This window comes from Babesia bigemina (assembly GCF_000981445.1).
Source record: "Babesia bigemina genome assembly Bbig001, chromosome : II".
Lineage (NCBI taxonomy): Eukaryota > Apicomplexa > Aconoidasida > Piroplasmida > Babesiidae > Babesia > Babesia bigemina.
This window is the reverse complement of record NC_027217.1, coordinates 1,257,591-1,283,859: the sequence shown is the minus strand read 5'-3', so window position 1 is coordinate 1,283,859 and position 26,269 is coordinate 1,257,591. Positions and strand designations below refer to the sequence as shown.

General features: G+C 47.1%; 19 protein-coding genes across 19 annotated transcripts; 8 read left to right on the top strand and 11 right to left on the bottom strand.

The window, feature by feature from the left end:
• Window positions 1-373: 373 nt before the first annotated feature.
• On the bottom strand, window positions 374-1,321 carry BBBOND_0205680 (transcription factor S-II (TFIIS)and transcription factor S-II (TFIIS) central domain containing protein, putative; the record flags this gene model as incomplete). The annotated part of the gene is made up of 2 exons (XM_012912142.1): window positions 374-1,192; window positions 1,232-1,321. The coding sequence occupies 2 exons, from the start codon at window positions 1,319-1,321 to the stop codon at window positions 374-376; spliced, it is 909 nt and encodes a 302-aa protein (XP_012767596.1).
• Window positions 1,322-1,435: 114 nt separating this feature from the next.
• BBBOND_0205670 (hypothetical protein, conserved) lies at window positions 1,436-2,757 on the top strand (the record flags this gene model as incomplete). The annotated part of the gene is made up of 4 exons (XM_012912141.1): window positions 1,436-1,650; window positions 1,685-1,865; window positions 2,009-2,641; window positions 2,677-2,757. 4 exons carry the CDS (start codon window positions 1,436-1,438, stop codon window positions 2,755-2,757), a joined length of 1,110 nt encoding a protein of 369 aa, XP_012767595.1.
• A 98-nt stretch (window positions 2,758-2,855) lies between these two features.
• On the top strand, window positions 2,856-3,582 carry BBBOND_0205660 (hypothetical protein; the record flags this gene model as incomplete). The annotated part of the gene is made up of 2 exons (XM_012912140.1): window positions 2,856-2,882; window positions 3,112-3,582. 2 exons carry the CDS (start codon window positions 2,856-2,858, stop codon window positions 3,580-3,582), a joined length of 498 nt encoding a protein of 165 aa, XP_012767594.1.
• A 307-nt stretch (window positions 3,583-3,889) lies between these two features.
• Window positions 3,890-4,614, bottom strand: BBBOND_0205650 (suppressor Mra1 family domain containing protein, putative; the record flags this gene model as incomplete). Its single annotated transcript, XM_012912139.1, has 3 exons — window positions 3,890-4,168; window positions 4,205-4,471; window positions 4,558-4,614. The coding sequence occupies 3 exons, from the start codon at window positions 4,612-4,614 to the stop codon at window positions 3,890-3,892; spliced, it is 603 nt and encodes a 200-aa protein (XP_012767593.1).
• A 762-nt stretch (window positions 4,615-5,376) lies between these two features.
• Window positions 5,377-6,862, top strand: BBBOND_0205640 (hypothetical protein, conserved; the record flags this gene model as incomplete). Its single annotated transcript, XM_012912138.1, has 2 exons — window positions 5,377-6,611; window positions 6,646-6,862. The coding sequence occupies 2 exons, from the start codon at window positions 5,377-5,379 to the stop codon at window positions 6,860-6,862; spliced, it is 1,452 nt and encodes a 483-aa protein (XP_012767592.1).
• Window positions 6,856-8,148, bottom strand: BBBOND_0205630 (Clathrin interactor 1; the record flags this gene model as incomplete). Its single annotated transcript, XM_012912137.1, has 1 exon — window positions 6,856-8,148. One exon carries the CDS (start codon window positions 8,146-8,148, stop codon window positions 6,856-6,858), a length of 1,293 nt encoding a protein of 430 aa, XP_012767591.1.
• A 1,041-nt stretch (window positions 8,149-9,189) lies between these two features.
• BBBOND_0205620 (hypothetical protein, conserved) lies at window positions 9,190-9,794 on the bottom strand (the record flags this gene model as incomplete). The annotated part of the gene is made up of 2 exons (XM_012912136.1): window positions 9,190-9,711; window positions 9,753-9,794. 2 exons carry the CDS (start codon window positions 9,792-9,794, stop codon window positions 9,190-9,192), a joined length of 564 nt encoding a protein of 187 aa, XP_012767590.1.
• A 744-nt stretch (window positions 9,795-10,538) lies between these two features.
• Window positions 10,539-12,297, top strand: BBBOND_0205610 (ribosomal protein L3, putative; the record flags this gene model as incomplete). The annotated part of the gene is made up of 2 exons (XM_012912135.1): window positions 10,539-11,105; window positions 11,677-12,297. The coding sequence occupies 2 exons, from the start codon at window positions 10,539-10,541 to the stop codon at window positions 12,295-12,297; spliced, it is 1,188 nt and encodes a 395-aa protein (XP_012767589.1).
• Window positions 12,298-12,866: 569 nt separating this feature from the next.
• BBBOND_0205600 (hypothetical protein, conserved) lies at window positions 12,867-15,074 on the top strand (the record flags this gene model as incomplete). Its single annotated transcript, XM_012912134.1, has 1 exon — window positions 12,867-15,074. The coding sequence occupies one exon, from the start codon at window positions 12,867-12,869 to the stop codon at window positions 15,072-15,074; it is 2,208 nt and encodes a 735-aa protein (XP_012767588.1).
• A 115-nt stretch (window positions 15,075-15,189) lies between these two features.
• Window positions 15,190-15,678, top strand: BBBOND_0205590 (hypothetical protein, conserved; the record flags this gene model as incomplete). The annotated part of the gene is made up of 1 exon (XM_012912133.1): window positions 15,190-15,678. One exon carries the CDS (start codon window positions 15,190-15,192, stop codon window positions 15,676-15,678), a length of 489 nt encoding a protein of 162 aa, XP_012767587.1.
• A 15-nt stretch (window positions 15,679-15,693) lies between these two features.
• Window positions 15,694-17,284, bottom strand: BBBOND_0205580 (hypothetical protein, conserved; the record flags this gene model as incomplete). The annotated part of the gene is made up of 9 exons (XM_012912132.1): window positions 15,694-16,008; window positions 16,280-16,405; window positions 16,444-16,469; window positions 16,508-16,716; window positions 16,752-16,826; window positions 16,863-16,945; window positions 16,981-17,051; window positions 17,087-17,168; window positions 17,204-17,284. The coding sequence occupies 9 exons, from the start codon at window positions 17,282-17,284 to the stop codon at window positions 15,694-15,696; spliced, it is 1,068 nt and encodes a 355-aa protein (XP_012767586.1).
• Window positions 17,285-17,292: 8 nt separating this feature from the next.
• BBBOND_0205570 (Brix domain containing protein, putative) lies at window positions 17,293-18,555 on the bottom strand (the record flags this gene model as incomplete). Its single annotated transcript, XM_012912131.1, has 2 exons — window positions 17,293-17,849; window positions 18,141-18,555. The coding sequence occupies 2 exons, from the start codon at window positions 18,553-18,555 to the stop codon at window positions 17,293-17,295; spliced, it is 972 nt and encodes a 323-aa protein (XP_012767585.1).
• Window positions 18,556-18,560: 5 nt separating this feature from the next.
• Window positions 18,561-19,542, top strand: BBBOND_0205560 (RRNA PROCESSING PROTEIN EBNA1-BINDING PROTEIN-RELATED,putative; the record flags this gene model as incomplete). Its single annotated transcript, XM_012912130.1, has 3 exons — window positions 18,561-18,697; window positions 18,739-18,818; window positions 18,854-19,542. The coding sequence occupies 3 exons, from the start codon at window positions 18,561-18,563 to the stop codon at window positions 19,540-19,542; spliced, it is 906 nt and encodes a 301-aa protein (XP_012767584.1).
• A 468-nt stretch (window positions 19,543-20,010) lies between these two features.
• On the bottom strand, window positions 20,011-20,852 carry BBBOND_0205550 (Putative methyltransferase KIAA1 homolog; the record flags this gene model as incomplete). Its single annotated transcript, XM_012912129.1, has 3 exons — window positions 20,011-20,284; window positions 20,321-20,665; window positions 20,707-20,852. 3 exons carry the CDS (start codon window positions 20,850-20,852, stop codon window positions 20,011-20,013), a joined length of 765 nt encoding a protein of 254 aa, XP_012767583.1.
• A 40-nt stretch (window positions 20,853-20,892) lies between these two features.
• Window positions 20,893-22,069, bottom strand: BBBOND_0205540 (DHHC zinc finger domain containing protein, putative; the record flags this gene model as incomplete). Its single annotated transcript, XM_012912128.1, is given in 10 exon segments — window positions 20,893-20,994; window positions 21,031-21,133; window positions 21,170-21,202; window positions 21,244-21,434; window positions 21,471-21,577; window positions 21,596-21,670; window positions 21,710-21,781; window positions 21,816-21,906; window positions 21,941-21,985; window positions 22,025-22,069. The coding sequence occupies 10 exon segments, from the start codon at window positions 22,067-22,069 to the stop codon at window positions 20,893-20,895; spliced, it is 864 nt and encodes a 287-aa protein (XP_012767582.1).
• Window positions 22,070-22,308: 239 nt separating this feature from the next.
• BBBOND_0205530 (zinc knuckle domain containing protein, putative) lies at window positions 22,309-22,980 on the bottom strand (the record flags this gene model as incomplete). The annotated part of the gene is made up of 3 exons (XM_012912127.1): window positions 22,309-22,482; window positions 22,518-22,627; window positions 22,662-22,980. The coding sequence occupies 3 exons, from the start codon at window positions 22,978-22,980 to the stop codon at window positions 22,309-22,311; spliced, it is 603 nt and encodes a 200-aa protein (XP_012767581.1).
• A 22-nt stretch (window positions 22,981-23,002) lies between these two features.
• On the bottom strand, window positions 23,003-24,236 carry BBBOND_0205520 (hypothetical protein, conserved; the record flags this gene model as incomplete). The annotated part of the gene is made up of 2 exons (XM_012912126.1): window positions 23,003-23,210; window positions 23,248-24,236. 2 exons carry the CDS (start codon window positions 24,234-24,236, stop codon window positions 23,003-23,005), a joined length of 1,197 nt encoding a protein of 398 aa, XP_012767580.1.
• An 879-nt stretch (window positions 24,237-25,115) lies between these two features.
• Window positions 25,116-25,631, top strand: BBBOND_0205510 (hypothetical protein, conserved; the record flags this gene model as incomplete). The annotated part of the gene is made up of 3 exons (XM_012912125.1): window positions 25,116-25,370; window positions 25,410-25,495; window positions 25,556-25,631. 3 exons carry the CDS (start codon window positions 25,116-25,118, stop codon window positions 25,629-25,631), a joined length of 417 nt encoding a protein of 138 aa, XP_012767579.1.
• An 8-nt stretch (window positions 25,632-25,639) lies between these two features.
• Window positions 25,640-25,968, bottom strand: BBBOND_0205500 (hypothetical protein; the record flags this gene model as incomplete). The annotated part of the gene is made up of 2 exons (XM_012912124.1): window positions 25,640-25,875; window positions 25,911-25,968. The coding sequence occupies 2 exons, from the start codon at window positions 25,966-25,968 to the stop codon at window positions 25,640-25,642; spliced, it is 294 nt and encodes a 97-aa protein (XP_012767578.1).
• Window positions 25,969-26,269: the final 301 nt, after the last annotated feature.

Sequence of the window (26,269 nt, the reverse complement as noted above, 5' to 3'; positions counted from 1 at the left end):
TGCTTAGAGGACATTATACAATTGTTAAATGTTACACACAGATCGGTTGCAATCTGCTTGATAAAATTTGCTTTGGTAAGTAGCCGGCACTGCTTTAGAAGGCCGACTGGCGACATCATTAAGGTCGCCGCAAGGAACATTCGCCATCAACCCGAGTCAGCAGGCTAATAGATGTGTGAAAATTTGACAGTCTTATTGCAACAACTATTACCTTGGCACCAAAGGTGCGTGCGAACACACATACACCTGAAACGGTGGAAATGGATTCTATACGCAGATGGAGCACGTTTACGTTGAAGGTTACCATAACCTTTTTGCGATATATGTATACAGTTATACGTTCGTTGAGAATGTGATACCGTCTCCGGGAGCCTCAGAATTTCCATCGGTTATTGCACTGTAGACACGTTACGAACGTAGTCATCGGTTCGTCGCTGGAACGTGTTTGCAGCTGATGGTAAACAGTCTCCGACGAATTGCATTTGAAACACTTAAATTGACCCTTTTTCTTCCCGTCTTTTGACATTAGGATATTTTTCACAGCCCAGTCAGATTGGCACGCCTCTAACGATTCCTGCAGGATGTTAATTCTTTCCATCTTTTTTTCATCACTAGCCATCTCCGCAGATTCCATTGCAGCGACTTTGTTCGCGTCTATATCTCCGTTGTATATTTTGTTCCTGAATGTGGCGTTTTTGGGGTCCCTAAGATTAAAGGCGATGGATTTGAGCTTAAGTGTGTACTCTTTTTGGTTGCTTTGATTGACAAGATATTTGTCAAATAGACCGCACTCCACGTCATATGCAAGCTTGCTGACCTTCTTGTAGTCGTAACCGCTACCTGGAACCGCTGTGAATGCATTGAAAATGTACACAAGTGCCTTGTCACGTATGTCCTGGTTATGCAGCAGATACTGATACTTTGGCAGGCTATCCGCATTTCCGTCAGCCGGTTCGGTCTTCTGCCTCTTTAGAGGAGCATCATCTGCATTTTCTTTGCTTGAACCCTGCTGACGTAGTGTGTCCTTCCATTTGCTGGTGAGTTTGACGGCCGTGTCTTTCAAAACGTCTATATCCTTTGACGGGCTTTTGGCAAGTTTGGTGAGTGCTGCACCTATACGAGTGTTCTGCAGCAGCGTTCTGTCGACTTTCACATCCTCCAGCTTCCTCAGGTGCCCTAGGAGCTCTTTTACCTGCGTTATTTTAGACAACAATAAGGTGTGTATCCTCACCTCTTCTTCGCTTGGAGCTTTGTCTAAAATATTTGGCACAAACTCCTCAATGCGCTGGCGGATTTTCAATATCTCTTGTCCGTACTCCATTTTTATGGAAGTGAAGTGTGTCGCTGCTACGGCTGCGCGGCATCTGCTGATGCCTATGGGGACCCGCATATATGCCAACAGATACGAACTTCGCCTGTTGTTTATGCAGCTATAATGGGCGCCAATGGAAGGGACCTAAGGCTGGAATTGGTGTCATTGGCGGTGGTGGTTGTGACGGCGTGCTTGTTATCCCCTGGTAGTTGGCGGCAAAATCGCTTTGTATCTTGGCTGTTGAGCTCTAACAGCTCTTTTGAGAACATCTACCAGCTTCTTCCCATATTACAAAAGAATTCACGCGTTTTGTTTGTGGTTTTCAACGACCTGGCTAGGTAGGTCAGTTTGCAAGGTGTTAACAGAGCACAGCGCCATTAACAGCGTAGCCGCTCCTCATAATGGAGACACGCCTCTTTCTAAGGAGTCAGTACGCTCACTTTTGAACCAGGAATGGGTCCAGCTGAAGCTTCGTAAGGCTCAAGATTCCGTGCTATCCGAATTTGGTTTGGACGCTGCTACGCTAGACAAGGCTATTGACCGTTTTCGTAGTGTAAGTTCCTGAGAGATGCTTTCAATGCAGATTAATCTGCCAAATCTCTTGATTGTCAATTGTGTGCGTCTTTACTTAATTATCGCTCATAATCGGGCTGGCTCAACACATCGGAATGAAAGCCTATGCTAACACTTTCACAGGATGACCAGGTGCAGATGTACATCAATGGCGTCGAGCTGATGTACAATGCCGTGCTGGATGGCGGCTATCCGCAGTGCCCTGGAGTCGAGCGTTGCGAAGGAGTTACCAAGCAGTTTGCTTTATCGGTAGTGGAGAAGATTGCAGCAGCTAAACAGCGCCTTGTACGCATTCCTTGCTCAAGTGAAAGACTAGCGGACTCTGTGGAGGTGGATGTGGTGTTCCGCGAAATGCAGCGCTTTGGCTACACCACCCCGTTCGACGCTTATATCGCATTCAAAAACGCAGAAAATTGCTACTTGTATGACTTCGCATTCGTTCAAGCGCGTCAAAGTATCTACATGGGCTGCAAATCCCCGTGTTCAGAGGCCGCATCGAGCCACGACCCTGACGTTCCTCGTGTCACCGTAGAGGAATTGCAACTGATGCTGGAGACAATGGACGCCGACGCACCATTTTTCTTGTTGCTCTTTGATACCGAACACTTGATTCAAGAATTTCTTTCCTTCGTAAAGGGTTCGGCAGAATCTGAGCCGAAGGCAGTGGTCGCGTGGATGTATAGTGGCGACAGCACACCGGAATATAGCTGTGACCGCTACCCGGCTGCGCTCCGTTTCCGCGGCGGCAGAGTTGAGGTACGAGCTATCTAATGCTTAAACATTATTTACAGGAGGTATTATACGAACCGTCCGGGGTTGCCCCTTACGCGTGGCCCGCTCCCAGCCTTTGCGAGCACAAGAGTGCATCCTAGTCCGGTGCCAAAAAGCTTTGAATCAAACAATATTTTAACCAGCACTCGAATTTTAGAACTATAATAGATTTGTGCCTTCGGGTTCGCACTTTGTAGAAATGTCGAATCACGCTGTTCAACCTAAGGTGAGTATACAGTGGCTGCACATTCGGCTCCTGCCCTGCGCAACGCCATGTTTTTGGTATGGCGCTGTATATTTTACGCTACTGGCATACTACATTGCGATTCCCGGCGTACATGCCCTGCCGGTAAACCGTTTCTGCGTGGACTTCTCCTGGCCCATTTGGCTGCACACGATTCCTTTCATACAGCGCATGTTGCACAGTTTTGGAGGCTTAATTAATGGTTATTCAGGCTGTGAAGCACAGGGTGGCGGCCAAGAGGAAGGATGTCATAGCGGACAAGAAGCAGTCCGGAGCAACCGAACCAGCGGTTGATGCTAAGACCATTGCCGCTGCTACGTCTGTGCCGGCGGTGAAGGCACAGCCTGCAGGCCAAGTTAAAGGGCGCAACAAGGCGGAGAACAAAAAGCAACAGACTGGCAAGTCTTCCGTTTCGGAGAAGGTGCCAGCCTCTCCAAGGCAGCCCGCCGAAGGTTCTAAACGCTCAGGAAGCGGCAAACGTCAGCGCGACAAAACCGTGAACGAAGTCGATAAGAAGGGTCCCGCTGCGAAGCGTCACGCTCCTACCAATGCGTTTAGTGAAACAATTGGATCTGTGTTTTCACGGATTCGCAGCAGCTTTGAGCAGATGACCCAACGTGTCACTGGCGTTTCCAGTTCCCTGTTATCGTCAATTATGTCCCCATTCTCCAGCAGGACCTGATCGAGCACCAATACAATAAATCGCAAGAGAAAGAGCAAACGTTCCACGTTTTAATGCGTAGTGTTTTGTTTAATGTTTGACAAATTCTGTGGTCGCTTGGTCTACGATCGGTGTGGCGTTTTGTGCCATCCACGTTTTCGCGCACCTGCCGCCTCTGCGGTGTTTGCGCGTTCCCCGTTATTTGGATCTGCCTTGGGGCCGAGAAGCCTTGCCCCTCGTGATCGCCAGCCGTGGCAACACTTCATGGACCTTTGAAGATACGAGCGCAGAAGGACGCGATTCGCCCACACCAAAGTAGAGACGTAGATTAAACCACCTGCATCAGCAACTCGAATTCACTACATAATTTAGCGCATACGTGCGCAGCTGTCAGCCCATGGTTGGATATGGACAACACTTCCTCTACTTGGGTGACTGTGCCTTTAGGCTGTGAATGCGATACAGCTCCCACATGGAAGACTACGGGATACTCTACTTCCGCGAATTGGTGGCAGAACTCCTTTAGGTTCACAGACCTGCCTCCTACCGACATCCCGAACCTGCGCGACCCTGGAGGCAGAGCAACCTCTATGTTATTCTTGATCACCTAATGACATTCTTTTGGAGTTGCAAAGTTACATACACGCATTAGCACATTGTCCCTCTCCTGTGACTTGACCTGCCGCTTGTACATTAGGTGGACGAGCAAGCTGTCGAACTGTTTAGCAGTCCTGGGAACGCGTAGGTGTGGTGAAACATCGATAAGTGTGTTGTCTTCCGTTCTGATAAGGACCTTGAGAAGCCCACTCTGATGTTCATGATTCGTCGTCACCGTTATTGTTACCTTATTGAGCGGACTGTCTAGGAGCACCAATAAACATTGGTGCAGTATATCAACCCTGGACTCCTTCTGCACAATGTGTGACTTTGTGTTTAGCAGCCATTTTAGGGTCCAATCGTTAGGATTCGGCGTGCGCGCCAGCGTATGGGACCAACCTGTGTGTTTATAATGGTGGCATCCTCGAGGACGACTACTAATTGTCTAGATTTCATTATAATTACGATGTGTCAATTTCTTGCATTCTGTCTTTGAAGCGTTGTTGTGCTCCCGATGGGACGGGGAATCCTCGACACCCTTGACCAGATTCTGGATACGCTGCGCTCATCTTCGCAATGCGGCGAAGGAGATTGGCAAAATCGCATTGCCAACATACGCAGGGCTCTTCATGAGCAGCGTGGAGCCATAGAGTCTTCGAGCGACCCATTGATCGAGGGGCTGTCGACTATCGTGGCGGCGGCACGCTCGCCAGGTACGTTTTTGACATGTATTCCGCAAGCTGCGTGTAGTTGACGAATATGCTGCAAGCAATAATGCCCATCAGACGTCGTACGACCCTAGCTCTTCGACAAACTGTACGTTCACCTTTTATACGTGACTGATTCGCGGCTGTATATTTGCGTAACACCATCCCGAACGCATCTACATTTCGTTAACGATTGCATCATAAATATACGTAAGAAGCAGCAAGAACGCGTCATTGTTGCATATTATATTATTTTTCGTCTGACATTGCGCCAATTCGGTTGTTGTACGTCATTTTGTTCCGTCCTCTGCGCACTAAAGAGCTGTGCAAGCCAATGCTGGCAATGTGCTGTCATTTACATTCGCCACTGTATGCTATTAATGCTTATGCAGCGAACGTGTCGCAAATGCTGGAGCTGATGCGTAACCAAATTGATGCTGTTGCTGGAGCTCAGATCCATGCATTGTCTAGACAATCTCCGCGAGGCACCCATGCTCATACAAGTCCTAGAATGAGTCCTGAGTTGGGGCCGCGTTCTTTCAGCCTGCCGGCATTAACAACGGAGCCGTTGCCGCCTCGTGAAGTATTACGCCGATCAAGCGCACGCGAGGCGAACGTGTTACGGTCAGACGAATCGTCGCAGACGGAGCCAGTGGTAGTTGAAACGATCTCGCAGCCTTCACATATTTACAAATCGCAACCCGTCGTAGCGACTTCGGCTGTTGCGGCCGACAGCAACCTTGAGGACGCAGAACCACCGGCAGTTGCTACCACATCAACGACGGATATCATCACAGCCACCACTGAGCCCCATGTGTACGTGCCGCTTGCCCATATAAAGCATTCTCAACAAAATATCAGCATCTACGTGGTGGCTGTGGAGATGATTCGCTCCAATTTGCGAAGCGTTCGAACACAGGCCGACTTCTTGAACTACCGTGCCATCGACCCATCTGTGTACGGCACGCATGAGGACCAGTGCATTGATTACTCGGTTCAAATCCTGCTTCCGAACGCTTCCAAGCACTTCCATGTGAATTACGGTGATATAATTCGTCTGAGGCGGGTGAACGCGGAGTTTGTTACAGACAAAACCGGCAAGAAGCATGTAAACATCATAATGGGCCTGAAGAATTTCCCTTCCATGCGAATATGGCCTAATGAAGCGTGTAGGGTTAATACAGAGCGACAGGATCCAGCTGCAAGCGAGCCCGTTGAAGAAGAGTGCGACCGCAAAAGACGTCGTACCGATGATCTGAAGAAGCTCGAATCGGAGGCTCTCGTCGTATATAGCGGTACCCAGACTCGAGTAGACGATGTGGACTTGGAGATGATCACTAAGTTGCGCACTTGGGTTCGGGACACATTGGATGCCAGGGAGCTCATTACCAATCCCGAATTCGCACGCACAATAGCCGATGCAGGTCCATGCGGAAATGACTTCGTCGTGTGCGTGCTCGAAGTTTCTCCAGAACCCGACGTGAATCTGGTGGTGAGCGACGCATCGTCGATTGCCCTGGTGATGGGCATGAACGACATTTTGGTTTCTAACTTACTCGAGTCGCACAACCGCGTACAACCCGGGGAATGGTTAAAGCTACGTTATGTTCAGCGGTCAGTCACGCCCTTTAAGCGCGCGGATGGCAGCAGTCACGTGGTACTAACGGCGTCAAAATTTTCAACTGTGACGCGTCTACCCATTCTAAATCTGCCATACGTAAAGCCGATACCGGCCACATCCTCTCGGTATGTTAGTCTGTGGTTAAATATTACTGTGCAGTTCTAAGAAGTCGCGCCGCGCAACACGCATGAAAATGTGGAATGAGGCATCTGGGCTTAATCGCCAATTCCCGCTTCGCCTGCGCAATACCACGGGTTATGTGAACCGTCTGTTGCAATTCACATGCATGGAAGACGGTGAATTCGAGAAAGTAACCCGCGTCTCCGATGTGGAAGTTGAGGAGGGGGAGATTCAGCCCACTGTTCCCTCTCAGTAGTGCGATACGCGCGCGAAGGGATTTGCGCGATACGTATTGCGCTGTAGATGTGCAAATGAACCGTCGTACATATTCGTTTGTTGCAGCATCACGGGTTTACCCTTCAGTTGATAGTTTTCGTGGGCGTCGTTGAGAGATAGCCGCTCAATATTCTCCACAATTTTGTTTTGGTGCCCCAATTGATATTTCCACGGCCCTTTAATACCATCATCTGTACGCTTGTGGCTATAATTCTCCACTTTGATATCAGTGCGACCGGGTTGGCGGTGCAACCTAATGCTTTGTGCGGGTATTGCGCCACTCTCCTCGTAGACGCTACGGCTGGCGCTCTCAGTAGAAAGACTTGATACACCGGAGTCGTTTCTGTGGTGCCGCGCTATCGAATCTACGTTGCTGTACGCAGAGTCTATAGATGAATCTGAACCCTCCTCGCTTGTGCTCCCCTCGTAGTCTGAGCTGGAGGATTCGTTTCGGTGTGCCCAATCTCTGTGGCGATCTTGTTCCTCCATGCTGCTTCTGTACAATCCCGGCGTGTAACCGTTGCACCCCTCTGGGGGGTAGAATTCCGATCCTGTACGTGTACCCAGCGTACGCAATATCTGTGACGATTTACTGCATTGATTGCGTATTTGGCCATTCTTGATCCGGTTGAAAATTTCCCGTATTTTCCCACCGTTACCTTTTCCTCTGTTGACATTGAACATCAAATTCCACTTTCTCCATGCCTCACTAGCTGCCCGACTAAGTAGCCCTTCTTTGGCATCAACCGCGTATATGGGTTTGTACAGTATTTGCGTCGCCACATGGCCGTTGTTTGAAGCAACCCCGACAAATCGCGAACGAAGCGAAGCTGCTTCCTTACGTTTCCTTTCTAGCAGCTGCTTGTCGCATACTAGGCTTACGAGGTTTATTGCCTTGTCCTTAATGATGATCTCTAAATCTCTCATATGCTCCGGTAACTTTCGGTCGTGCAGTTCAGTGATATCGTCGAGGCGGGTGAGAATGTCGCTTGCGCAGCCTTCAGCGCCATTTAGTGCAAGGTATGTAAGCAGCGTCAGTGCCTTCTGAATGCGTCTGGCGCGTGCATTGCTAGCCTTAAGACAACTCCAAGTTGCTTGAGATATCCGTTCCATGAACGCAGCATGGTAAGTTGCTTGCGACAGCTCATACAGCACGGTCTCTGGGCAACCCACGTCATTCGAGTACAGCGCTTCCTTTATGCGTTTGTCCACTTCGCCAAGTGTGAGCAGCAGAATCTGCTGGTTGGCGGCATTCACTCCTTCCATGGTTGCTTGCGGGGTAAGTGGCACTATTCACAGGGCTCCGCTCGCCATAAATGCTTGTAGCACGCGCAGATGTAGATGTGCGGAGTATTTTTCACAAACGTTAAGACAGCTTTTGATTTAATACGCGAACATAACTAATCACATGTGTACACTATTCCGCTGCTTAGTGCGTGTACCGTAACATGCGGTGTGTAAGACCAGACACAGATGTCGTTCCGTTCCCACGTTTATGCAGCCCGTAGTGTTAGAAATTATGAAAATCCTGGTACGTTGTCGTCTTTATTGCGGGTAATGCCGCGGCTTCGAACCCTTTGCCGTCTTCGTCGTAATCGCTCAGCGAGTGTGTCTTCCACTACACGCGGCAAAATTAGTTGACTTATCGAAACACGTGATATGATTCTCGGCGATAAGTATATGCAGGTTGCTCATCGTAGGTTATGCCACTGTCCGCCGGGCGTGTGGCGCCCAAAGGACGTACGTTGCGTTCGGCAGATGTGTTACTATGTGCAGCGCGAGTACGCGCGAAGCTTCCGCATATGTTCGCTTTGTACTTAGCTTCATGATTATCTTAGCTTTTGAGCGGAATGCAACGCGTAACAGCGTAACGCTGCGTGAAGGGCTCTAGTGGCTGCCACAGATGGCGCCAACATGCATCCAGCACAGCGACGATATCACATGAGACATCCGTTGTTACTGCCTGGCATGGCACTAAAGTCAATGTTTTTGGAATGCTCCGTTTACCGCCAGCGAAAAAAATACACAATCGTAGAGCCACAGTATCCACAAGCCGCGTCAGCATGGCCCCATCTATTCGCGCCCTGCAGGCTATTAGCTTTATATACTACATCGCGTCGAATGATTACAAACTCTGGTGTTATTCGATTGTTAATTGTCTTCTTCGGACAGCAGCTGCGCGTAGCCTTCGGTGAATGATAGCACATACACAGGATCCCACGGTGTAATGCTGTATTCATTTTAAAAATACATCACGTGTACGCGTGGTAACCATCGTCTTGAAATGTGTGTGCTCTGGAGGCATCGTCAGTCCAATGTGTACACTGGGTCCGGACGTTCGTACGACGGCGACCTACGAGCCGTATTACGGCTGCTTGTTGGCTTGTAGTCGGAATATAGGTCATCGTTGACACTAGCGGCCTCATCTGGTGGGATGTACACTCCGCCTGCCTTCGACCGCCAGGAGCCACGCCTGGTGTCTAATTTGTAGCTTGTTGAGTCCTGTTCCCTCCGTCCGCGCTGGTACCGCGCGTCTTCAACGGCACGGCCCTCATCATTATAGTATAAGTCGTGTATCCACGTATCAGGAGAGTTCGTGGGTTGCGACGTCGAACGGCGGCGTGCTCGCCCATATGGCGACCTTGACCGGCGATGCCTCCCCCTGCGATCGTACGCCAGTTTCAGCGGATTGAACGGATCCTTCGGGTGATCGGAATCACTACTACTGTCACTGCGGATTCTTGAATAGGACCGTCTACGTGATCGCGATCTGGACCTCCGTTGATCACGTCCACTTCTATTCCTATTGCGGGACCATTCGAAAGCAGCCTTTGCATTGTTATTGAAGAATAAATTCGCTTATAACATACCCGTTCTGCATCGGTGAAGGAATCACGCTTCTCCGTCGCCATTTCCGCAATACCACAATGCAGCAGCTAAGGGCCTACGACTAAGACCGATTCTCATGTTACCCGTCGTAGTAACAAGAACACATATCGTAAGTAGAAGGCGGCCGCAGAATGTGGTGAGCGGATGCTGGTACACGTTCATGGTGGAAGGCATATGCTACGGTGTGTGCGCGACGGCGTCGTTAGAATCGTTGAAAAGTGACGCACGATAGTGAGCTAGTACAGTCACCACGTAGCTAGACCCTTATGTATTAAAGTAAGATACGTTTGCGAATCTTACTTTAAGGATCAAGCGAGATTCCTCCCATCCTTTCCTTGCATGGGTAATCGGGAATGCGGCGCACACCAGGGATGAAATTACGAATCTTCTACTCATTATGTGCGCGTATACGTCTCGATAAATATTGGATGTGAAATGCGGTTGAATGTGGGCAATATGCCGGCAGAGTGTTGTTCACAAAACTGTGACAGACAAAACGGTAAATCGGCGCTCGTTGCCCACACCTACGGTTAATAACAATTTAGGTCTTAATGGCGAAGCGGTACAGAATAAAATTGACGACTCTCCTTTCGCGTTTCCGCACATAACGGCTTCCCCATTTTTGCTTGGCTCCGTGCGTCCCCATAGTGGTAGTGTTTCGGATTGAGCTGGGCACAAACAATACGTTGGTTCATATACCGGAATAATTCCTTATATTGCGAGGGTTTCGCAGTGGCACAGCGTTTGGCGTAGTAGGTGCTGAGGCAATGTCGCACCGTAAATTTGAGAAGCCGCGCAGCGGCTCACTCGGCTTTTTCCCGAAAAAGCGTTGCAAATCCCACCGCGGCAAAATTAGGTCTTTCCCTAAGGATGATCCCAGCAAGCCTCCTCACTTCACGGCCTTTATGGGCTACAAAGCCGGTATGACCCACGTGACCTACGAGCCCGACAAGCCCGGTTCTAAGCTTCACAAGAAGGACACCGTGGAGGCTGTCACCATTGTTGAGACGCCACCAATGATTGTTGTCGGTCTTGTCGGTTACATCGAAACTCCTCGTGGTCTTCGCGTTCTCAGCACTGTCTGGGCCGGCCACCTTTCCGACGAGTGCAGGCGTAGATTCTACAAAAACTGGTACAAGTCGAAGAAGAAGGCCTTTACCAAATACGCCAAAAAGTATGCGGAGACGAAGATGAGCAAGAACGTCAGCCGTATTGTGAATTACTGCACTGTCGTGAGGGCAATTTGCCACACGCAGCCTTCGAAGACTCCCCTCTCTGTGAAGAAAGCGCACATCATCGAGATTCAGATCAACGGTGGTAGCATTCAGGAGAAGGTAGGAAAGCTGTTTTTGCAATAGTGCTGTTTATTCGTTATGTGTTACCCTCCGGGTTTTGCTCGTAATAGGCTGTGCTTTGTCTGACTGTCCTGCTTCAGCAGTGCCTAGTAGTTGCATTGTTATCATTTCACTGGTCTTTTCGGCGTTCATGCTGATAGTTGTGCTGTGATACGAGTTTTTCGGACGTCGGTCGCTGGAAGCCATCCACGGCCGGGCCTCTTACCAACGCATTACGAGTTGCGTATATTAGGTTTGGCAGCGTCCCATAAAAATCCGGTTGAGTTGCGAAATTCCCGGTGGCTTTCATATTCCTAATCCAGCCAGCGGTGCTTTCGGCACGCCCTCAGGGTTAGTTGTTGGCGGGAAAAACCATGAAAGTGTCATCTTTCCATGAACAAATATCATGACTGAAATACAAGCTCGAGCTTGCATCCCTATGGTTGCGAGTTACGGGACGTTATTTTGACGTGTGTGACTTGTGTCCTTGATTTTTTTGTGGTTATGGTATAGTAATGATTTCGTGCGAATGGTTTTTTCTATGTTCAACAGATTTTTCACGGTAATGTAGGTTGACTATGTAACGGGAATGTTCGAGCAACCCCTGCCCGTCAACGCAGTCTTTTCGGGCAACGAAATGATCGATGTGTTGGGTGTTACTAAGGGTCACGGAATGAAGGGTGTGATTAGTCGTTTTGGAGTCACGCGTCTGCCGCGTAAGACCCACAGGGGTTTGCGCAAGGTTGCGTGCATTGGTTCATGGCACCCTGCTAGGGTACAGTTCCAGGTTCCTCGTAGCGGTCAGAAGGGTTACTTCCACCGTACTGAACGCAACAAAAAGATTTACAGAATAGGTTCTGGCACAAACCCGAGAAACGCGTCTACCGATGCTGACCTCACGGAGAAGCAAATTACTCCTATGGGTGGTTTCCCGCACTATGGACCTGTGAAGGAAGACTTCTTGATGTTGAAGGGATGCATTGTCGGTACCAAAAAGAGGCCGATCGTGCTACGCAAGACTCTCACCCCACAAGTGTCGAGGGAGGCCCTTGCCGAAATCAATCTCCGTTTCATCGACACGTCGAGCAAGTGGGGTCATGGTCGTTTCCAAACCTCTGGAGAAAAGCAGAAGTACTACGGCCCCCTTAAGAAGACTGTCACAAACACTGTGGCGGCCGCAGTTTCGTCTTAACGTGTTAATTATTAATCATAGAGAGATTGAGTGCCTTATTCTGTGTTATGTAGCGGAGTTGTTTACTTAATAGCGGCTACAAACGTTGCATACTATTTCGCTGATGTTGTAGCGGCGATGTGATATTTCTCCATGTTGTAGTATCGTGCGAATTTTGGGGGTAGTATCGAGGAAATGCTGATACGAAAATATTTACGTATCAATTGGCATGAGTACACAGATGTGACTATTATTCATTTTCTGTCAGGTTAAAAGTTGATGACTGTTTATTTATGTATAGAAGGCTTCGTTGCCATCGGGAGGATATTGTAGAGACGTCATTAAATGTGATCAACTCTTTGGAAATTGTTTTCTCATTGGCGTGAAAATTTTTACACAGAAACTGAAAGTTGTATATGAGTTGTGTTTCCAGTTAGATCTTACTGCGATAATTCCCTGAGTTTGTGTTAAAATATGTGCATAAAATTATTACGTGGTATAAGTGTATTTGATATATTGAGAACCCTCCCATAATGCGTATGTATTTCTAATCATTTTCTGCTAGTTTGGAGTTTTATTATTAGCTAATAATGGGGGTTCTGAGGTTAGTATCGGCACTGATGCTAGTGTGGCTGTCTGCATCCCTAGAGACCCCTTCAGCGGTGGTTTTAGCTTTGCCTCCTCAGAACGGACATGACTCAACGGACTCAGAAAGTGTTCTAGATTATGAAGAGGAAACGCAAATACTGGAACCACTGAATGCAAGGGGTACCATGTCGAAGAGTGACCGTGTGCCCCAACAGCTCTCCGGCATCGAAGAAGTGACCAAGATGTACACAGTCAACGGGGACCTGCGGCACACCGATAACAAGGTGATTGCACCAAACCTATTAGAACATGCGGATCGAGCAATGCTGTATGTCACTCGAGTGTACAACCGTATGGAAAAATACAACCACATGTTCGCTGGCAAACACGAAGAGTTGGATATGACGTTGGACCGTTACGCACGAATGCTCACACTTATGTTGGAAGACAAAAAGAAACTCAAGCATCTTTCCTTTGTCCGCAGGTACCTGTCGCATGTGAATCATGTTAAGGCAGGCGTATCGGCCTCGGAAGAGGCGAGAACAAATCTTATGCGTGAAGCCGGCACCATTTATCAACGTGTACAAGAGAGTTTCGCAACAATAAAGTTGGATTTTGAGAGGTACTATTCACTTCCAGGTGTTGTGATAAATGGCGCCGTGTCTTCATTGATTGGCATTGGTGAGGCGTACAAGATGCTGGTAAAGCTCAACGATCAGATGTTTTCAGCTACGGACGCATTTCGTACGAGCTTAAACCGCATGCGCGCTTCTTCCATATACATGTTTGCTTATTTACTATGTCTGGATATTCTCTATACGGAAATACTTCCACTGCGAATGCTAGCGGTGCAGGACGTCATAGTCACAAAGGGGACTGCAGAGACCTTGATCAGCTACCATACCAATATTGCTAACAAACGTGAAGCTATCAAGGCCCTGTTGAAAAACGGCGCCTTAGATGATAAGGCATATGATGAAATCGAAGATATATATCGTAAGGTGTCAGAGCTGTATGAGCGATCCAAGGCAATACACAAGCGTACCATTCGTCTACTAGACGGCATCGAGAAAAAAGGCACACGAACTTTGGAAAATGGAATATCGCGAGTTGTTAACGCATGGGAGACCCATTATAAACGTCCGGTTTTGATGTGCACGAAGCTGACGGAAGAGCATAATGAGTTGAACAAAATTGCCAACAATATTAAAGAAGAGCGGAATTTTGTCCATACCAACAAACAATCATTGTATACAATGTCTACACTATGCAACGAGCTGTACAGTCGTGCTCGTGAACTGGCGCATTTAGGTAAAGATGGCGTCCGACCTGTTGGACATAATGGATATGAGCGTTTGTACCCCTCTCTCCAAACGTACAGACCACGCACTGTTGTGGACAATAGCGAATTTACATATGCACCACCTGTACAGCCGCCGAGCATGATTCTGCCTAAAATATCGTCTTCTGAAAATCTAATGCCGGACATACTTACGCAGGGAATGAAAAAAACTGATAAACCTGGATTCAGCCACGCGAGAAACCATGTGCCTCCAAGTAATGGTAGCTCAAACGGCGAAGTGTCTCATGCGTACCAAAGCTTAAAAAGAAAGCGACCCTTGGGTAGTGACCAATATGAGGAGCCTAAAAAATTACGCAGCGATGATCCTACACGCCCCGGATATTACATACGTCCCAGTGGTATAGACGATGGCAGTGATATTTCCCAGCCAACATATGACTATTCTGCCCCCTACCGAGGCCCACATCCGCCAGAAACGTCATACGAATCATCACAAACGCCACAATCTTCAACGCATTCTACGGCTACTGAAACCGATGTAAATGATGCAGATGCATATACAGCGTCCCGCGGAAGTAGTATCAACGAACAGGGGTCTCCACTGGGTGTAAGTGAAAGGACAATGCATGATGTCTCAACCTCGACCAAGCATCACGTCCATTTGCCTCACCCAATGAAACGTGACGGAGCCACATATGACAACGACATCGGATTTGATCTTTCCAGTGTTCTGGAGAAACTCAGAGAAGCTGAAAACAAGGTGACAGCCTACCGCAACGTGATCCTGTCATTGCGACGGAAACCCCCTTCGGTCCCTGGTGCACACGAAGCGAGACTAATCAGCATGGAACTATACAAATTGCACATTTTGCACCGCAGTTTCGTAGACGATGCCACTGAACAATGAGAAAACAGCGACGTGACGCGCACACGTGTTATGATGTATAGCCAAGACGCCGCAATTTAGCGACACATTTACACCCTAAAACGATAGTTTGTTGTTCAGTTGTCTTACACACATGATGGTGTCAACATTGCGGCCACTGAAGACGCAGCAGCTGCTGTCCATTTTTAAGGTGCTGGATCGTCAAAAGAGAGGACGTCTTGGTCTACAAGAACTTGATAGCATCTTTTCGGATATGTTGGGTACTAATCTTTCATCTGATGAGTTACGTTGTGTCATGAAACATCTCATTAGCCTGGGCGCTGCAGCGGAATACGCGAACGTTGCCGGTCAAGAGACCATCACCGATCCACAGGAACTCGATTTCTCGACATTCATCGACGCTGTTAACAGCACGATCAAGTTGCAACCCCTAGAATACATATTACGAGGGACTTTCACCAAGCTTACAGGCGGTAGGGAGCTCATAACTGTTGAGGATCTGTTGCAACTGGCAAATAAGGCAGGTATTGCCTCGGGTAGCGATGCTCGAGTACGCCTTGTAACACGAATGCCGAACGAATCAGCCGATTTTGCAGAGTTTTGCAAGTGCGTCTCTGGCACTTGAACATCTTCAATGCGTCTAGTCGCAGCGCAACATGAACATCTCATGCGATTCGAAACCAGCCTCTGCTAAAGATGTGTTGCCTATATCTCTGGGAATGTCGTTTTGCTGTATCATCTCGATGCTCCCATTGGTGTACTTTACGAACCGCCTATTAGGGACGGTTTGCAGCAATGTGTAGAATGCAGCGTCAGAGCTTTCTATATGTTTTTCGACCCATTTGAATACTTCGTTAACACCGCATTGGGGGTCGAATCGGCGGGTGATTCGGGTGGTGCCATTTATTTTGACTGCAACAGTTCGGGAATCGGCCTCCTTGTAATCCTCCTCGTCCTGCGGGCTATTGTAGACAAACGTATGATCATCAATTTATAGGTATACCACAATAGTGTAGTGTAAGTCAACATACGTCATCCATTTACACTTGCGCCGAAGTGCTTGTTGCAAACCAGTGTAGGGTCACATGGTATGCACAACGTGAATCTGATAGATACAGAGGACATATTTGCTGCATCGCCGCGCCATATGAACTACACTGACTTATTTATGCAATCTAGCGGGTATGATGTCACCTATTTATGCTACATGTAGCATTGAGACGTACCTTCACCGGAACAAATGTGACACTTTTGGGGACCGATTGGTCCAAGCGTATACCTCCTGTTGTTGGCCAAACTACCGGTTTCTGTTTAGTTACTCCAGCTCGGTAAAGAAAGCTTTTATTCTCCTCCTGCGCCAAAGTTAGATTATAACGTAGGGTCCAATTACATCGTTGTCATTTTCCTTATTCATCTCTGCATTCTCGTGATAACGCGCGACGCTCACAACACACCTTTTATTTCTTCTGATGTTAAGTAATATTGATGACTTTGTAGGTGTGAGAATTTATTGGGTTCAGCTACCGGAAGCTTGGTGCCTGGTGTTGCCGAATAAACCAAGAATACTGCGCCACCCTTCGTATTCAAAAGTTGACTTATGTAGGAGTACAGTTGTCCGTATTCTACCTCGTGTGGTCCCGGTCTCAGGCTGTCCAGTATAAACCTGGGAAAGATGGCGGCGGAAGTGGCGACGAATACCATTGATCAGCTAATAGCATCCTAATGCAAAACCAGTGATTGTTTGCATTACAAATGAATCCACAGTTCTCGCTCCTGTACTGTAATTATGTTACCACGTATATTACCCACTTTTGAAACATGCTGAGCTTCATGTCATTAACCGTATAATAGTTGCAGATGAAGTTGCGCTTACGTAAGGCCTCTATCAGGACCTGACAGCAATTGACACAGCACACATTCCACTCACTGTCACATCGAAATCTCCCCCATCTGAATCATAACGGTAGCCTGAAGCTCCCACATTGCTGGAACGGTTACCTACGATTATTGGTATTCCGGAGACGATAACCAACCCCAAGTTTTCAGCAGTGCACTTTCAGTTCTGCCTAGCATCGTTGAAATGTTTAATAATTCGTCATTCGTGACCTTTGGACCCTGCAGTTGATGAGTGATGCGAGATGTGTAACCACCTGGAGAAAGGAGTTCAGACAATGCAAGGCACATAGCTTTGATTGCGGATCTTGCTTTTCCCAGTATACTACGTTCTCCATTATTCAAATTATCCACTCCTTTTGGATTTCAGTGTTTTAGTGTGTGGCGTGTAGAGTTTATCTAGTGACTGCCTGTCGAGGTACACGCGCCCCTCGGTGTGGCCAAGCGCTGTGGTTGATACGTTCTTTCGTCGTTTGATAGCGGTCGACGTTTCGGTGTCCACACCACAGACAAGCTTCTTAGGCTTTCTCGCGACGGCTGTGGCGTGTTTGAACACCTCGGGGTCAGCTTCCATGCAATCCACCAGCTCGAAGTCTATTTGAGGACCTATCTCTTTCATGTCTACTCTAGGAATCTTGGGGTCATCGTCTGACTTGCGAAATAATATTTGATATCGCCGAAAGAGGATTTGCTTGGGCGCATCTGCGGTATTGGTTGCATCTGCGTCCACACTTGTAAGTACGATAACTTGCTGTATGCTTTCTAGAGACACCATTCCGGTTGCAGGAGGTCTGAATACGTCCAGTAATATATCACGCGTTGTGCGCATAGGGCCATTCTCCTCACCAAAATGGGCACCCTGCGCCAAGACGAGTGGGTAGGAGTAGTGCGAAATTTCAAGGTCTACATAATATGATACACAGTTAATCATATGCCAAAATATCGCACTATTTGGATTGTACGGGGTACGTCACGCAGTAATCGACATATGAACCATATGTAAAGTGGCTCCCATGAGCATAACAACGACGAGCGATCGAAAGGCAATTGGCGATACCTGACGATACACCGCCAATACCATAGTAATCAACATGCATACGTTTGGGATATTGTACATATACAAAAAGTAACTCGGCGTCACGAGCAGTAGAGACACGGTTTTGCACCTACGAACTATCATACATCAGCACCCACCATTCGGACCTTTGAAGAAATCGAAAGGCACATACTTCGTCACTCGCAGCTGACAACAGTCCAACATCTTACCATCGTAGATCCTACCCAGGCCTATGCCCATAGGTCTCTTTTTGTTAGAGCTGGCAACTACGTAGAGTCCACAATCCATCCGGTTGCAAACCATTGCCGCGATGCGGTGGTTATACTGGTTTATTTGTATCTTCACGTTATCCTCAAAATCTACATCGTTGTGATAGTTCTCCCTGAAGAAACCGCTGGGCTTGCATAACTGGAAAAGATCTTTCAGAAGCTGCTTGGTTTCAGCAGAATGGCTGGAGGAAAGCATGAAAAGCACTTGCTTTTTTGCTTCGGGCTCCGTCTTTAATTCTTCTGTCCCCGACTTCTTGCATTTTTTCCCCGTACCTTTCTTCATTGCTAATGGAAAATGATGCTTCGAGCGCCAACACCGTGTTTGCCCACGATTTCTCCGCGTCACACCTTGATTTAATATCGCAAAATGCCGTTGCAGATAAAGGCGTTGGGATATGTGTTGAAACCAGGAGAGCGCTTTATAGGTTCGTTGGAATTCTTACTTCTGAAACAAACCTGTAGACAGCGACGACTTGGTCGACCCTGGCGAGGACTCGTCGGGAGATGACACATCTAACGAAATCACGCACACATATAAGGAAACTGGTAAGGTTTTATATAATTATTGCAATGTTGTATAGAGCTGCTGAGCAAGATTAAGGATATCTCAACGAAAAGCGATGGAAAAGCCTTGCCTTGGGTAGAAACGCTGGACATCACCTCCGAGAAAAAATGTAGTGATGAATTAAACCGAAATGAAATCCTAAAGCTAGAGGAACACTTTAAGGTCATTGCTTCTGACTGTGCAAAGCGAGGATTGCAGCGCCTTGCAAAAATGGGTTTCAGTTTTAACCGTCCGTCCGATTTTTATGCTGACATGGTAAAAACCGATATTCAGATGGCAAGGGTAGTGAAAAAACTTGCTAATCGTTCGAACATAATCCAGGAGAAGAAGCGCAGGCAGAGTATGAAAGTGAAGAAGGTTTTTGACAAACAAGTGAAGCAACGGCAGATGAAGAACAAGTTCGTCAAAGATGTAGATAACCTCATCAGGAACGGCACAAATAATGATTCAATTGAGAAGCAAATCGATCGGTTGATCGACAATCATTCTATGGATGAACGCAAAAGTAAGTCTGCTGGCTCCGCTATGAAGTCGCAAAAGCATCTTCCGCAACGCAAAGAGAAGGCGACAAATAAGCCCACGAAAAAAACGAAGCTTCGCAATTCAAAAGTGAAACGAGATTCGGGAGGCAAATCAATCAAAGGATTGAAAGGTAATAAAGGAAAAAAAGGAAACGGCAGGGGTAAGGCACATGGCCGAAAGTAGCATACTCTCATAATACAACTCACTAACTACAAGCTTTAATATCGCTTTTCTATATGATGTCTGATTGTATCATTTAATGGAAATAATGATGTGAAGCAGAACACGCGTATATATAGGCTGCGATATAATAATGTACACCGTATTAGAATATTAAGTCACACGTACCTCAGTCTTCCTGTCGCTAACTCTTTGCCAGAGAATACAATTGAATCAAACTTAACAGGGTTCGACAATTTATCATTGTTTGTTGTGTTTGCAGTCCGGCACAACCGGGGCATCCACGAACAAGGAATCGCGATGAGAAAAGGAATCAATTTTACAGAATACTAAAAGCAGACCACACGTAGCACCAGTCATCATTATTAGGCGAATACATTCTCAGGGTGCATTTCGGAAGATTATGCAAAAAAGTGTTACATTACCAAAACGCATACTGGCGATAAGGGTGACCGGCCGTAGAAGACCCCATCACAATTTTATTAACGTTAATATCCAATTGTTGGCTTCGAATTCGATCGAGTCCACGTTGGCGACGTCATTAAACGACGCTCCCAGTTCTTCAACTTCTTCACGCGTGAAAACGTGATAAAACCGATAAACTGTCGCTCTGCCTGTGGTTTTTGTAGATGCACCATCTATGGGTCTGTCCTTGATGTACTTTTTCTGCATGTGCCACGGCACCAAAATATCACCACCCTCGAAGTTGCGATAACCGATGGTAAGCTTCTGTTGCTCACGCGCCCTAATACCACTAACCGTTGAAGAGTGGACGACTTACCATACGTATACCACTAGTCTTCCCCCCGACCTTGTGCACCGCAGCATCTCTGTGACTGCGGAACGCCGCTGATCCGCCGATGGTAGGTGGTGGATGACTGCAATCGAAAGCGTGAGATCGGCCACTTCCGATGGGAAAGGCAAATTTAAGCAATCGCAACGAAGGACGTTGGGGCATTTAGAGTCATATGCAAGCTTCAGTAAGCCACTACATCGATCTACACCGATAAACAGCAAATCGCTGCGAAACTGAAGATATTTTCCATTGCCGCAACCAACGTCCAACACTGTTGAGTACGACTCCGCCGCGTTTATGTACTTCAGCACTCCAGGCCATTGATTATACCTGTGGAGATAATGCTGTCGAAGGGGTAACAAACAAAATACCTTGTGTGAGAAAAATGCGGTGCAATCTCTTCATAAAGATCGTGTACATATTGTGACTCAATCGTGTTTCGATCTTCTTTAGTTAGGTCAATTGGAATGCATTTTTTATCGTCCTCTGACGCAGCACTTTTACTCGAATCGTTCATGGTTGCTAGATTGCGATCAGGTTACAATATTTTATGCCGTCTACACGCTCATAAGTGAAAGACAGCGGAACATACCCGGGAAGTGTAGTCCGTCACCAGCCGGGTAACCGCAGGGAAGAAACCAGTATAACGCGTTGGAACCCTGAAAAGGTTTTAATAAAGTTGCCGTTTTGCCTACGAAAACGCTTTTGAAATTTTCAAGTGCTCCAAGGTTGTAGTTGTACGTGCCAGAAGCCTGAAATTCGCAGAATTCGATTGTAGTCTTGTTACTCAATATGAGCCTGCCATTTCATATGATTGTAAAACTGGTCAATTACCAGATATGAAAGCACATGAACGGGAGCACGACCCTGCATGGTACATAAGCGATAGCGAAAGAACAGAAACATACCCAATTATTACGAGCATCAATATCGTAATCAATGATAGGTAAAAAAGCTTGTTGAAGGGGGAATTCGGATCGAAGTACAATTTAATAAACTCGTTGTACACGTTCCTTAGTATGTAACAGCACGTGGTGTTGGAATACAACAGTGTCAAAAAAAAGAATTTGTAGTTATAGAATCCTATGCAATTGGCAACCTTCCGAACGATAATTCACAGTCATTCTGTGCCTACCCAAGGACAATAGTGATCCATTTTCAGCACATTTCGCCTAAGTTGACGGCAGTAGTGTGCTCGGTCAGGTTTGTAGCAACCCTCTTTCTTACAGTATCTAAATTCGCCTGCAGCACGTTAACTACGTAATGACGCATACGTGCCATTTTCTCCGCGCTCCTTGCAGCTATATATAGAAGTCTCGTCTTCTTTCCATGCGTCTGACGAATGTAACATCGACTGCGTAAGTAATAACTCACCAGTTATGTAGCCGGGGTCCGTAACTGCGGTCATAACGAAGGACCACACAAGCAATAACGCTAGCACGTGAACTGCAACCTATGGGTGTCTCCTTAATGAACTTACAGTAAACCAGTTGCCGATACCCCTCTTTTTGTTTATTGAAAAGGCGGTATTGCTCATCCACATCCAGTTGGAAAAGGGGTATACAGACGAACTGGTGGTATTTTAACGCAGAAGCCTTAACCCACCTCCACGTAAATCGTGTAGACAACAAAGAAGATTAGGCACATGAACTACGAACGGAATGACGGATTCTGCAAAAAAAAACTTACACATACTGGTAAAAATCGACCGATTGGACTTTTCAGTCCACCCATTTTGCGCACATCTTCGCCTATGTATATGGAAGATTCTACCGTCTTTTGATGCGGTGCACCAGCTCGTTGTAATTAAACGTGTGTGTATAACGGAAGCAAACCGACGTCGTGTCCACACGTGGATAATACGAACATGGCACTAAACCCTCTTATACATCTAACACCATTAACACTTCTGTGATATGCTAGGAAATGGTGAATCACAGCATATCTGGTGGTCAGAAAACTGGAGGGGAACATCAGTCTCCCACCTTCTTCTTCCTTTCAGCGCACTCCGCCTTCCGATGACTCACAGAACCACAAAAAAAGCACGCGCCTCCGTTGGGATATATGCCTTTGTTGTTTTGGGGACACTGCGAAGCAATGTGCCCCGTCTGCTCGCACACAAAGCAGGAGGCAAATCGTAGCGAACCCTGTGAAAATTATCCCATAAAAACATGTCACATACCTCGTCAGGTTTAATGCAATCACGAAGAATGTGATCCGTAGAACCGCAACGAAAACAAATGCCGACGGAGCCTTCATCGCAATCCTGCAGTGTGTGTCCTCGCTTGCGGCCTGCGATTTATGGAACTTCTGCCGAGCCACTAACACTTAAAGCAAATCTTTTTTATTCTCTTATGTCGCCTCGCCAGAATCGCGTCGTTCCTTGCCGTGGACGCGATGCACGGCCGCTTGGCAGCCGACGGATTCCCAGGTTTGGAGCGCTTTTGAGGGAGAATGTTACCTCCAATTGGCGTACCATCCTCTAGCGCACGCCTTAATTTTGCTATTTTCCTTTTTAAATACTGGATGCGGGAGGCCGTTTTCGGGGCGTCACCTTCTAACTCGGCCTGCCTGCTCCTGATCGCTGCCTCAATCTTCTCGCGGTCCCAGCACCCGGAATAAGTACGATTATATTTAGTATGCATACCGTCTGGTTTTTTAACGATCTTATTTATCACCTATGTCGTTCATAAACTTCACCAACACATCATTAAGTGGGTAGCTCTCCAGCGGATCATCGGGAAGTTTATGTAGTGACAGTGCCCCAAACTGATCTTCAAGGTCAGCGCCCACAAAATGTATGAATTGTCCCCCCAAACCATCGCTGAACTGCGGTACCCCACCCAAGGCATCAAAATCGCCGCCGCCAGCGTACCTGCTTACGTGTCTAGTGGCTGTAAATACAAACCTACCGAGTTGGGTCAACGAAATGCTCCATTAAGGGGGCATCAAACTGATTGCCTGGTGAGAACGTCTGCCACGCAACGCAATTCTGGATATCGAAATCTGCTGCATAATCGTCTGTGGGAAGTTGCGCAAATCCAGCGCACCCGTATCCATATAAGTTTTTAAACGTAACATCATCATATCCACATATTGCCGACAGACTAGGAGGCTCATACCATAATCCTGCAGTCATATCATCCCCTGTTTTAGGGACCTCAGATCCTTCTTCATGCTCCTTTGTGGCCCCAGGTTCAGCCTCATGTGAAGGTGAAGTGGCTGGTAAACTCTTATCCGCATTATCAGATGAAACACTTGGCATAACCAAGCCTGTACTTTTTAGTTCAGTGACATCCCGCATCTCAGATGACGCATGAACAAATGGACAAAAGTACCGTGTACATTTGGGATATGCAGAACATTGCTTGGTCTTGTACACCAGGGGGTGGTATAGTTCCTCCTCTTTGGAGTGTGCAAAGTTGCAATTCTTTCCACGAGTGCACCGCCGATACAAAACCATTTTGCGCGATTTCTTAACGAACTGGATCTCAGGGCATAATTGCGGAGAGTACGATATTTCATAAGGATTCCTGCGCTGCCATGTGAGACAATGACTTTTCTCGCAAGAATCGCTGTTGGGACACTTGTTCTGGTGATGGTTTGTACAAAATGAAGTTCGAAAATTAGCCAGCTCATGCTCACTCAAAACTCGGTGCTTCTTAGTAGCATGCTTCGCTCCCTCACTGTCCGAGTTTTGATGCGATTGTATCTGTTTTCGACCGTGACTGGCCGACTGGGACGGCACCGTTTCATTCGACGCAGAACCTACAACTAACATTCCGTCTGATGCTGCTTGGCTCTTATGTTCGCCCTTCGCGACTTCCGAGTACAGATTTCCATCCTGAGGACGATTCCCCGCCCGTTTGCCCCCCCGGCCTCGATATGAAGCGTTGGACATTGCGATAATATGACGTTGCGATATTCGGCTTTTATGTGCGAATCAATACGACAATTCATATACAAGCATTACAATAGAATTATAAACGCATAATAATCGCGAATTGCCCGAAGCACGGCTCTATATCGCACCCATGACACCGCAGGCCGCGCGTCACAGACTCCACACCACAAGCCGGACAGCAAAGACCGACGCAGCTATATCACCGCCCGTCTGCGGCAGTGAAAAAACGTCGCAAGGCGGCACGCTTACCAGTAAGTGGCCATATGCGCTCCCGTCGATTTGCTCGACGGTAGTAATCATGCCAGGATGGTCATTCGTTATCTTTGTGTGAAACTACGCGCTGCGTAACACACATAACGCATTGCGTTCATTGATGTATAACAAATAACTAACGTTTGTACTATACGACCGACTAAAACAGTGCGTCGCGATTTGCAAAACGCATCCTCATTACATTGTACACCACGTGATAGAATACACACCTGAAAGGTTCTACAAGTAAATTTCAGCCGTATTATTTGAAACCTGTTATTGTTCCCGCAAATACTGCATTACGCGATATAAACGCTCTTCTTGTAGACGTTCACAGAAGAATCGGTTATGCCGAACAGCGATTTGTCACGTCGGCTTTCTAAGAAACCGAATAGCAGCTAAAGTATCTTTGGATTGCCAGTAATACCTTCTGCCACTCATCGTATATTGCTACGCGAGGCGCCTGGAGTAACAGACGTGTCGTCGTATGCGCACTATATACATCCCGCGACATCGGTAACCAGTGTTCATTTCACGCAATTTAGTCTGTAAGACACTCGTTATATACCTTTTTAGTACGTTAGTTATATTTCGCGGTTGGAAACTGTCAACATCAGAGCAAATATGCCGCTGAGACTTCCGGTTCCGCTTGTTCTCCTGGCAAAGGCCAAACACAATACACATGCTACTATCAGAATGTGTTCTTCCGCAATGCATCGTCCATCTCTGTCACGCAGATCCAATGACGTTATTGGGGATTCCTTCACTAGGCGGTCATTCGGCTCCTATATTGAGAACTATTATACGACGAACCACGCAGCTACAGGGTTTTCATCTCCACTACGCAAGACATTCGTATTCGTAGTATTTGTTTTCCAGGTTGGTTTGCTTCAAGGTACTAACTGTAACAAATGACAGGCTGTATTTACCTTCGGATATTTATTCCACACCAACTACTATTTTACTGGGAAAGCGCTCCCGAAGCCAGACAGTTCCACTCAGCTGTGCTCAGATTCCAGATAAAATGTAATGGGGATTAATCTTGGGATGTTCGGGTGTAGAAGTACGTGGCGATCACCGACGCGGCAAGACCGACGGAGCAAACCATGCCTCCGGCCAATGCCACAGATACACGGGTAGTGGTTATTCTAGGTGAGTTTTCTGCGTTCTTTATCACTGCGTTGGGGATATTTACCTGACATTGGATCGAGATTCAGAAGCGTACAGTCATTAACTTCAACTACCACGTCCGACGCTGACTGCATATCTTCGTAGGCGATTGCAAAGTCGTTTTTCACGCTGGAAACGTCTGCCCAGTGAGACCAATCAGAACATAATTCTGACTGGGACATTTTCGACGAGCAATACACGGCAATAACCAATGCTGATAGGTATATTCATCATATCATTTCACTATACCAATTGCGGTCTGTATGCGCGGTAAATTAAGCGTCCCGTGGTTATTAATGATACTCATTGTTGGATTTACACAAATGTTGTAATAATCGAACCACCACTGAACCGGACTCAGCTGTGGACAAAACGGGAGGCAGAGAGGGACGGCGGTGTACAAAAATCACAAAGGCTATTTTCAGCAATATTTTATTATAAACTGCATGTCAACATAATGGATAGTAGCTCAAATTGTTATGCAACAAGAACAATGGCAATACGAGAATATTGGGTACATCTACGTCCATAATTAACGTAATAACTCTGAAAATACTACATTTAAATGTGGCGTGAGTTGAAGAATATCTTTGCGCACAAGCATTATG